General features: G+C 35.2%; 1 protein-coding gene across 1 annotated transcript in view; it reads right to left on the bottom strand.

The window, feature by feature from the left end:
* Positions 1-453: 453 nt before the first annotated feature.
* The window catches only part of CDH26 (cadherin 26), a 66,204-nt gene continuing 54,983 nt past the window's right edge, over positions 454-11,674 (bottom strand). Inside the window, exon 17 of the mRNA XM_051976682.1 lies at positions 454-2,001. Within this exon, the coding sequence (XP_051832642.1) occupies positions 1,798-2,001 (204 nt within the window). The 3' untranslated portion in view covers positions 454-1,797. The remainder of the gene's footprint in view (positions 2,002-11,674) is intronic.

Here is an 11,674-nt window from a genome sequence, read left to right as displayed (position 1 = left end):
AATTTACACAATGGGGAAAAAAGGGGAATGGGAAAAGAGAAAGATAGGGTAGGGGAGTATTACAAAAGGGAGAACAGATTAAGGGAGACAGTGGTTAGAAGCCAAACAGAGTTTTAAAGAGGGACAGGATAAAGAGAGAAGAAGAAAAGAAAATGGGATGGAAGGAAATTAATAATCATAACTCTGAATGTGAATGGGATGAGCACACCCATAAAATGGAAGCAGAAAGCAGAATGGATTAAAAATCAAAATCCAATATTTTGGATTTTGTTTATGAGTTGTTTATGAGAGACATAGTTAATTGTGGGGTTTTTGTTCCTTTTTAAAAATTGAAGCTTTTTACTTTCAAAACATATGCATAAGTAATTTTCAACATTCACCCTTGAAAAACCTTGTGCCCCAAACTTTCTCTCCTTTCCCCCACCCTTCCCCTAGATAGTAAGTAATCCAATATATGTAAAACATATGTAATTCTTCTAATCATATCTCCACAATTATCATTCTGCACGAGAAAAATCAGATCAAAAAGGGAAAAAATGAGAAAGAAAACAAAATGTACACAAACAACAATAAAAACAAAATTACTACATTGTAATCCACACTCAGTACCCACAGTCCTCTCTTCTGAGTGAAGATGGCTCTCTTCATCACAAGTCCATTGGAACTGCCTTAAATCATCTCATTGTTGAAAAGAGCTGCATCTATCAGAATTGATCATCATATAATCTCGTTGTTGCAATGTTCTCCTATAACTTAGCATCATTTTACATATGTCTCTCCAGGTCTCTCTGTAATTATATTGATGCTCATTTCTTATAGAACAATAATATTTCATAACATTCATATACCATAACTTATTCAGCCATTCTCCAATTTTGGGGCATCCACTCTATTTCCAATTTCTTGCCACTACAAAAAGGACTGCCACAAACATTTTTGTGCATGTGGGTCCTTTCCCCATTTTTATGATCTCTTTGGGATACAGGCCAATAGAGACACTGCTGCATCAAAGGGTAGGCACAGTTTGATATCCCTTTGGGCATAGTTCCACATTACTGTTCAGAATGGTTGGATCAGTTCACAACTCCACCAACAATAGATTAGTGTCCAAGTTTTCCCCCACATCCCCTCCAACATTTGTCATTATCTTTTCCTGTCATCTTAGCCAATCTGAGAGGTGTGTAATGGTATCTCAGAGTTGTCTTAATTTGCATTTCTCTGATTGATAATGATTTAGAGCATTTTTTCATATGGCTATAAATAGTTTTAATTTCTTCATCTGAAAATGAGAGATATACTTAAAACAGAAACATACACAGAGTAAAACTAAAGGACTGGAATAGAATATGATATGCTTCAGCTGAAGTTTAAAAAAAGGCAAGGATAATAATCATGATTTCAGACAAAGCAAAGCAAAACTAGGGGTAATCAGGAAAATTACATTTTTCTAAACGGTATCATAGAAAATGAAGTATGATAGAAAGTTTTTCTGATAAAGGCTGCATTTCTCAAATATATACCGAGTATGCAATGAGTCAAATTTATAAAAATAAAAGCCATTCTGCATAAATGGTCACAGAATACATACAGAAAATTTTCAGAAAAAGAAATCAAAGCTATCTGTAGTACATTTTTTGCTTCTCTTTTGCCCATTATTCTTGTTCCAATAATCCCATAGCACTTTCCACATCATTAACTAATTCTCACACATCTTAGCAAAAATGAATAAAGAAATAAAATTGTCCTTAATAAACTAAGGTCTCTTCAGGTATGATTACCAATTTTCTAATATATGCATTATTTCATAAAGACTGACTTGGAATATATTTTTTCAAGGGCAATTACTTTTGATCCCAAATCATCCAGAAAATTTTCAGGCAGGTCACTTTCTGTCAAGGCGAGTGAACTGAGGGATTTAGTAATTTCAAGTTCTCCCTCATCCATGTAAGTGCGAGGTTCGTAAGTAGTGTTATATTCCAAGAGGTCAATATCATGGAGCTTCTAGAGGAAAGAAAGAAGACACAGCTCAGACATAAAACTCTCACTAAAGCCTCTACTTTTTTTATCGTTTAATTAAATACAATGAAGTCATCAAAACTATTGTTGATAGATGTCAAATGTCCAGGTTTCAGGAAAATTTTTACTTCTATATTCTGAAGATAAGCCTAAGAGAAAGGGTGTTATAAAGGCTGCTTAAGGAAAATCAGGAAAGTGATGGATGGGCAAGACCAATTATTCATGTAGAGCAAGTTGGAAAAACCCATTTAGGTTCTCTTTTCTTACAATGAAGGAAATTATAATATATAAAGTATAAGAAAGAAAAAAAAAGATTATTTTGGAAGGAAAGAAGGAAGGAAAGAAGGAAGGAAGGAAGGAAGGAAGGAAGGAAGGAAGGAAGGAAGGAAGGAAGGAAGGAAGGAAAGAAGGAAGGAAGAAAGAAAGGAAGAAAACTTCCAGGTTTACAGAAATGCTTGTCCAGGGATTTCTCTGAATAGTGGGAGAAAGGGAAGAGAATATAAACAGAGATAATGCAGTCAAATATGATTCCACTGACCAGATACTGTAGTCCTGGGCAGGTTTAATATAGCTTTTTCTTTTTTGTTAAGTTCCTGATGCTAATTTTGTCCATATAAACTGGGAAAGAATTCTGAATACTAAATTGGCAATATTTAAGCTACAAATCTTGAAATGGTAAAGTGAATAGTTCTTGGAACTGATTTTTTGAGTGAAAAAAAGAAGTTTTAAACAGGACAGCTAGAGCTTACACAAAGTAATTCTAATCTTTATGATAGCAGTTTAAGCCTTGAGGATTTAGAAGATGCCTCTCTTTATCACTGACAATTTAATCTTGGAGTCTTAAAACACTAACTTTGATGCTTATTGTGTAAATAAAAAGAAAAACAAAGGAAATGGGGGTTGTAGAAACTAATGAGGCAGTGATATATAGTAGATCAGAAAGTAAAAGAGGAAAGGGAAAATGGTTGATAACATTGACAAAATGAGCGATTGAAAGGCACCAACTCACCCTCTAAGACTAGAGAGGGATAAGCAAAGGCTTTGAAATGCGCTGAAATATTAAGGACAGCTGCTCTTTGTAGTCCCAGTAGAGACAAAGGAAGAAATGGTTGTACCACAGAATTTTGAGGGCATACTTACAACTAAATATTGCCAACACCTGCTTCGTGTCTATTAAGTGAAAAAAGACCATACCGAGCCCTAGGATTATGAAAATTAAGGCAACCATAATTTATTATAGAAATAATGAATCCTGGGCCAGAAAAACTGGGCTTGAGTCCCCAGCCTTTGCTATTCAGCAACAGCCTGGAAGTGGGACTCAGCCTCAGTCTTCTATAAGATAGCTGATGGCACAACTGACAGAATAGTGTCTGGAGTCAGGAAGAACTGAGATCAGATCCAAAACCCACAATTTACTAAGGGTGACACTGAGCAAGTCACTTAACTTCTGTTTGCCTCATTCTCCTCAGCTGTGAAATGCAAATAATAATAGTACCTACTTCCTAAATTATTATAAGGATCAAATGAGATAATATTTGTAAAAAGAACTCACTTAGCACAAGCAGACACATAATAGGCACTAAATAATGCTTATTCCCTTCTCTTACCATCAATCTTTCGCTCAGCTAAAAAGCTAGGATAATGTTCCCTACTTTACAGGGTTGTTGAAGGGATTAAATGAGATGAAACATACATCTTAAAAATCTTGAAGCAGTATCCAGTGCTACAGTTTGATTTTAGATACTGTTGTTTTTCCTTGTTTGAAGAGTTATTTCCATAATGGTCATTATGTTTTAAAAAAAAAAAAGCTATGTATTTAAGCTTAGGGGAAAGTTCAACTACCTGGATGAATGTGTCACTGGCCCCAAGCCATGGACCTAAAGGTAAGGAAGGGTCTGAGCAAAGGATGAGGTCTCAGGGTATCATAGCTTGTTGGGGATCCATCTCCAGTTTGTGGGTAAGGCTGTCAATTCATAATAAACTGACTACAGAAGTACTTCTTATTATGTTTGTGTTCCAATGACTTGATTCTTACACTATTACAACTCTGCCAAACCTAGCTTCCAACATTTAGGGTTTTGAATAAAAATTGATTTTCTTTAACTATAGCAGGTAGATGGCAAAATTGATTTCCTTTAACTAGAGCAGACAGATGGCACAATAAAATGTTGGTCTTTGACTAAAAAAGACCCAAGTACAAATTTCACCTCAGATATTTAGCAGTTCTATATCCCTTAAAAAGTCACTTAATCAAGTTCTGTTTCCTCAGCTATAAAATGTCAATAATAATAATAGCATCTGTTTCATAGGATTCTTGTGAGATTCAACATAAAACAAAATATATAAAACTTTGCAAAATTGAAAGTGATAAAAATTATTATTCTTATTGTTACTGCTGTTATCATTTCATGAGATGCCACAATGGATCACTTCTGATCATAGCACTTCCTTTCCCAAATCAGGTACTGCAAGATGTCCTATAACCTGAGCATTATTTGAGAATGTATTCCCAAAGGAAACACTCTCTTTCATTAGCAATAGCAAGCTTGTTCTATTCTTTGTATTTCTATCTCCAGCCCCTGGCACACAGAGTGCCTAATAAATGCTTGTTTGGCTGAATGAATAGTTGATTGCATGATTATGTTAAAGTTGCCTGAGGTTTCTGCCTCCCTCCTCACCCCCAGCAGCAGGGAGTTTGTGCCCCAGTATAACAGGCTATCAGGTCAACAGCCAACTTTATAATGTTAGCTAATTGTTTACATGTTCGAAATGGGTGAATAGAGATACAGGCAAGGAAGGGGTATAAAGTGTACATATAATGATCACACCTGTTTATATATCTCTTGAAATCCTCTCCATTTCTACAGTTTAATAGAACAGAATAGGATATTCCAAGGAAATCAGAACTCATAAGACTGGGGTAATGCTCAGAACTACTGCTCCAACTGGTTCCATTTATCTATAGAGTATGGATAAATCTAGCCTCCCAACTGTGGGAAATCAGTATTCTGGGAGAAATCGGTGACCCTATTCATGAGGGGCAGATTAAAGAGATTTTACATATCTAGGGAATGCCCTGTGGTAGTGTATGTGCTGAGTCCTGGGTTGAAAAGCCTTAAGCCAGGATTTTCTTACTTGACCTAAAATATAAATAGGTCATTTGGATAGCTATCTGGGAAATCTTTGCCCTGACCTTAGAGCTGAGATGTTCTGAATTTTGAGTAATATAAACAAGCCTCAAATAAATAAAAGATTTGAGTTTACATGCAGCTTTGAAAAGATCACATTCAGAATAAGAAAGACTGATTTGTGGGAGCTCAACTGTAAAGCTCAGGTTATAGAATAATTTTCAACTGAAAGGCAGAAGATATGGATCAGCTGGCCAACTCATGCCCTCACAGTTATGTCAATCTAATGAAACTTCTCCCAACTAGTAAAGTGTATAATCCAAAGGTCCTCCAAGAAAATATGATCATCACTAGTGCTGGTTCACGTATCTACCCAAGAAGAGTACACAAGCCTAAGACTTTCCCAATTGTACAATGAAAGGAAATCTTCCTCAAAAAGCTAATAGAGATTCAGGTCTGGGAGATGGAAACAAAGGGAGTTGTAGATGTCATGACCTATATAAGTAAAGGCAATTTTCTTGTACAACCTAGGCTTTTCTGTACATACTCAATTCTCCTAATATGAACATCTCCATATGTTCTTGAAGGGCCCTTTGAACACATCCAGTTTGCCTAACATGGAGCCTGCTTCACCTCCTACCACCTGGGTGAGGGTAGCCTCCTTTAAGTGTCTTCTTATGTCTTTATTTTTTTCCTATGCTCTCTAGTGTTTTTATTTTTTATTAAAGGCTTTTATTTTTACAACATACACATGTATAATTTTAAAAGATGAACCCTTGTAAAACCTTGTGTTCCAATTTCCCCTTTTTCCCCATTCATTCCCCTAAATGGCATATGTTAAACATGGTAAAAATATGTTAAACATGGTAAAAAAAATTAAATTCAATATATGCATCCCTATTAATACAATTGTCTTGCTGCACAAGAAAAATCAAATCAAAAAGAAAAAAACTGAGAAAAAATAAATTGCAAGCAAACAACAATAAAAAGAGTGAAAATACTATGTTGTAATATATATTCATTTCCCACAGTCCTTTCTCTGGATGTAGATGGCTCTCTTCATCACAAGATCATTGGAACTAAACTGAATCATCTCATTGCTGAAGAAAATCACGTCCATGAGAAGTAATTACCACTTGCTGTTACCATGTATAATGATCTCCTGGTTCTACTCATTTCACTTAGCATCAGTTCATGTGAAATCATTTTGCTAGTAATTCCTTAAACAACAATAATATTCCATAACATTCATATACCATAACTTACTTAGCCATCCTCCAACTAATGGATATCCACTCAGTTTCCAGTTTCTTTCCACTACAAAAAGGGCTGCCACAAACATTTTTACACATAGAGGTCCCTTTCCCTCCTTTAAGATCTCTTTGGGATATAAACCCAGTGGAAATACTATTGGATCAAAGGGTATGTGCACAGTTTGATAACTTTTTGAGCATAGTTCCAAATTGCTCTTCAGAATGGTTGGATCCATTCACAGTTCCACCAACAATGTATCAGTGTCCCAATTTTCCCACATCCCCTCTAAAATCCGTCATTATCTTTTCCTGTTATCTTAGCCAATCTTAAAGGTTTGTAGTCTTCCTGTGTCTTTAAAACTGGGGAAACTGAAACACTCAATCTTTTTCAACTATTCTTTTGCTGCTGTTTTCTACTTTGTTGTACTCTTTCAGGCCCTTCTTATATGTTATGTGTTCGTTATGTGTTCTGAACTGAACAAGTGAGAGCTCCATCTCTTTTACTCCAGCTTTCTTTTTCTAGATTTTTATCCTCCTTACTTTCAGGGATTGCAATAATCCCTTCAGGACTAAAAGTCTGAACTATGGTGATCTTGAAGCTATAATTGAAAATGAAGTGGTAACAGCCACTGGGAAACTAGAATCTTTGAGACTTGAACTCAAGAGGAGGTGGGAGTGGTCTTGGAGTTGGAACTGCGACTATATTCCATGAAAGCTATGAACCTAATCCTCTTCTCCTCTCCAGAGCCTGAGATTATTGGGAAGATGGAAGGATTATGTCTCACACATTGGCAAAGTGAATTTGTATATTAGTGATTATATCTTTGGAAGTAGATATTTCTGTATAAATTCTGTATAAAAATTCATCTGATTATTATTGGCTAAAGGGATCTGAGATGCAGAGGAAAAAACAATTGAGGGAATATTATCAGTGGTGTCTGAATCCATTTGCAGGGAGTCTAGACACCTCCAATACTCTTAAGGTACTGGAGAAGACTAGAGGCATATGGGAAGAAGATTAAAATACAACACATTTGGTCTTTGGAAAGTGGGGATCAAGGTGGTATACTTGTAAAGGTAATTTTTAAAGGTGATGACCAGATATGGCCTAATGGATTGTCCTGAGGACAATTAAAAAATGCCTCCTACAAGAGAAATGGGATCATACAATGGTCAATATCTTAGAATTTGCCCAAGTCCTTCCAAAAGACTTGAGAAACAATAGGTTCTCCATTTTCCTTCTCCAATATCTGGAGAAAGCCTGGTACTGGGCAAGCTTAGATGATTATTTTAGTGTGCACTCTGGAAACCAGACCCTTTAAAGACACACTGGTGAGGAGAGGTAGAGTTGAAGTGTTGAAAGACATTGTATTACTTGTTCTTATGTTTATATGGTTTTATGCATATTGTTTGTGATAGCCTGTGGATTATATAACAAACAATGTAATGTCTAAAATTAACCTCAATGCTATTCTTATACTGCCATCTTGATCTATTATAGATGGAAACTTTAGGATACTAGTACCCATGCCTGGTCAAGAAGTGACTACTGAATCTTTTATGGGAATGAAGGATGACCTATATGTTCTTTCTCTTAAATTTTATCTTGCAACAATTGTTAGTTTCAGTAATCATATATATATAATATGTATAAATACATGTATATATGCATATATAGACATACATATGTATTTCCATACTTTAGTGTATACTTTTTAGATATCCTATTATCTTGTGTTAGTACATTATAATTTATTAGTCCACATAGCTATCCCTATAAAATAGAGATTTTTCCTATTGGTTTAGGGATAAATGCACATGCTAGATACAGATTGTTTGGAATTAGGATAAAGTCATGAAATTTAGGATTAGGGAACTTTTGGATACTAATCAATTGCCACTAAAACAAGTGAACCACTTGAGACTGCCTATAGGATGCTTCTGCTCTATTAAATGGAGAAAGAGGAAAGGGGTCTATATGTAAAACAATATTTATAGCAGCTCTTTGTGTAATGACAAAAAACTGAAAACTAGGGAGATGTCAATTCAGCAAGGCTAAATAATATATGGCATCTGAATATTATAGAATGCTATTATAATAGAAGAAATTAGGAAATAGGTGATTTTTAAAAGACATGGAAAGGCTCATATGAATACTGATGCAGAATGAAGTGAGAAGAACCAAAAAGAACAATGCATAACATAAAAAAGTATGAAGACTTGTATAAACTGTATAAACCGAAGAAGAATGAAATGAACAGAATGAGTAGAATAATTTATACAATAACACTAAAAACATCATTGAAACCTCTATGAATGTTAATTAACATAATGACCATCGAAGATTCTAGAAGGTTGATAAAGTATATAGTTCATCACCTGTGAAAGTGGTAATGAATTCAGGGAGCAGAACGATCTGTGTGTGTGTGTGTGTGTGTGTGTGTGTGTGTGTGTGTGTGTGTATTTTAAGCAAAACCAATAAAAAAATGTTTTGCTTGACTCTGCATATTTATTACGAGGAATTTGCTCTTTTTTGTTTTCAATGGAGCGAGGAGGCAGAAGTGAGAGATTTCTGTTAATTAAAAATGTAATTTAATTTTTTTTAAAAAAGGAATGCTGAAAAACATAGGAAAAATGCTCCTCTACTCTTGGCCTTTGGCTTAAAAGACACAATATTTGACAGCTGGACAAATTTGCTATATACCATAGAATCCCAAATCCCTAGGATCCAGGAGGCAGCTGCATGTATAACAGGGTTTAGATACCTGTTAGGCCTTTTAAGATATCTATTAAAGGATTAAATCTTTGTAGTAAGTATGCCAAATACTATCTACCTACAAATACAGAAAAATATAGAAAGAAGCTTGACATCTCTACACACTTTGCCTAGTTGAAGCCAGGGGATGCTGCATAGGATTATAGAAATTAGAATTAAAAGGGACATTAGAAAAGTTATAGCCTAATTTCCATTTGGTAAAATAAGGCAAATTAAGTCTAAAAAGGTTAAGTACATACCCAAGGTCACACAAGTAGTAAATAAGATAACTGGGATTGAAACTCAAGTTTACTGAGGCTAAATATTGCACATTTTGCAATATATTATGCTGTCTCTTTCAGAATACAGCTTTAGTTCCCACTATTTGAGGAAACACACAATTAAGAGTTTAAATCTATTTCATGCAGTTTTTCTGTCTCTCCTCCCCCAGAATATATTTCTCTCTAATCAGAAATTTTCCATTTTGCTTTGCACAGAATTCATAATGCAGTCACCCATGTTGGCCAGATTTAGCCAGATAATTCTGTTTTGCTATTTTAAAAATAGTTCATATTTAATAAGTACCTATGTACTATAGCTATGAGCCAAGTGCATGACAAATTGAAAATTTAAAGTTAAAGAAATTAAAAACAAATTCTAAATATCATTTGAAGGCAGAGCCAATATTGAGGATTAAAGGCAGCATTATCATCAAACTTCCAACATTCTCCTCAAAACAGTTTTAAAATAGTACTGAAAATCAAATTCTGGAGCAGACTATCCAACAAGAGGTCAAAGTGGGACATTTCCTCAGCAACTTAGGCAGATGAGAAAAAAAGAGGCCTGTAATACCAGGGTGGGGATTGGCTCAACGCATGGGTACCAGAAACACCCAGCCTCAAACCTTGCAGAAAAGGTACTTCAGCAGTAGTAGGAGTAACTTGGGAAGCTCTTACCCTGAAGATGGCACAAGGATGAGAAAAATAATTTGAAAGAGATTGCATAGGATTTTGTGCAGGTACTGGGCATAGGAGCAGGTGCTACTTTGCAATTTCATTGCACATTACCTGTTCCGAGCTGCAGTTTTAGGATAAAGAGAGAATGCAGATGTTGTACTTTCTACATGATGGTTCCCCAGCAAAAAGAAAAATACTAGTATTTGTGGTAGCAAGTGAGTGGGCACCCTTACTGTTTGAGGACTAGAATGCAGTCCAAGACTCCTCTCCTTGGGTCATACCACCTTGAAAGCACAGAAAACATAAAGACCTCGAGATCTATCTTTGAAAACAGCAGGCTTAAAAAACCTGAAGCTTAAGACAATTACCCTTCCCCGCCCCACTACCATTCTCCAGGTGAGAGCAGAATCCTATTCTAAAATAAAGTTCAAAGTCAAGAAACAGTCTTGGAAAATGATCAAACAAAAACAATAAAAGAATCTAGTGACAAGGAAGCTCAAACTATAAACTTAGGAAAAAACAATGATATGAAAATATCTAAGAGCAATGCCTCAAAGAAAAATGCAAATTAGACATGTCAAACAAGAATTTCTAGTAGACATAAAGAAATATTTTTGAAAAGGCAAAAATTATTTTAAAAATTTAATAAGTACATTAGAGGAAAAATTGGGAAAAGAAATAAGAGCAATGTAAGAAAAATTTGAAAAGAGACTCAAAAACTTAGCAAAAAAGTAATTAAAATATTAAAGAAAATATATTCTTATAAAGCAGAATTGGTCAAAAGTAAAATTGTCATTCAGTCATTTAGTCATGTCTGACTCTTCATGACCTCATAGACCATAACGTGGTCAATCCTCCACCATCTCCCAGAGTCTATCTAAATTCATGTTCATTCTTTTATGACACTATCCATCTCATCCTCTGCCATCCCTTTTCCTTTTGCTTTCAATCTTTCCCACTGTCAGGTTCTTTTCCAATGAGTCCCATTTTCTTATTTTGTGACCAAAGTACTTCAGCTTCAGCTTTGATATTTGGCTTTTCAGTGAACATCATGAATTAATTTCTTTAGGTATTTACTAATTTGATCTCCTTGTTGTTCAAGGAACTCTCAAAAGTCTTTGCCAGCACCACAATTCAAAAGCATTGATTCCATGGCACTCAGCTTTTCTTACAATCCATTTCGCATAGCCATGCATTGATCTACTAGAAAAACCAGACCTTTGACTATATATGAACGTTTGTTGGCAAGATGATATCTCTGCTTTTTAGTTTGCTGTCCATATCTGTCATAGTTTTTTCCCCCCCAAAGAACAAGCATCTTTTAATTTCATGCCTGAAGTTACCTACGGTGATTCCTGAGCCCAAAAATATAAAATTTAACATACTTCCATTTCTCCTCCTCCCTTCCCACCTCCATTTGCCAGGAGATGATGGGATAAATTGCCAAGATCTTAGTTTTGGTGTGTGTGTGTGTGTGTGTGTGTGTGTGTGTGTGTGTGTGTGTGTGTGTTTATATTAAGTTTCAAGATAGTTTTTATACTTTCATCTTTCACCTTTGTCAAGAAG

Source organism: Antechinus flavipes, chromosome 2 (assembly GCF_016432865.1).
Source record: "Antechinus flavipes isolate AdamAnt ecotype Samford, QLD, Australia chromosome 2, AdamAnt_v2, whole genome shotgun sequence".
NCBI classification, from domain to species: Eukaryota; Metazoa; Chordata; class Mammalia; order Dasyuromorphia; family Dasyuridae; genus Antechinus; species Antechinus flavipes.
The sequence above is the reverse complement of the archived record's forward strand: the minus strand, read 5'-3'. Positions and strand labels throughout refer to the sequence as shown.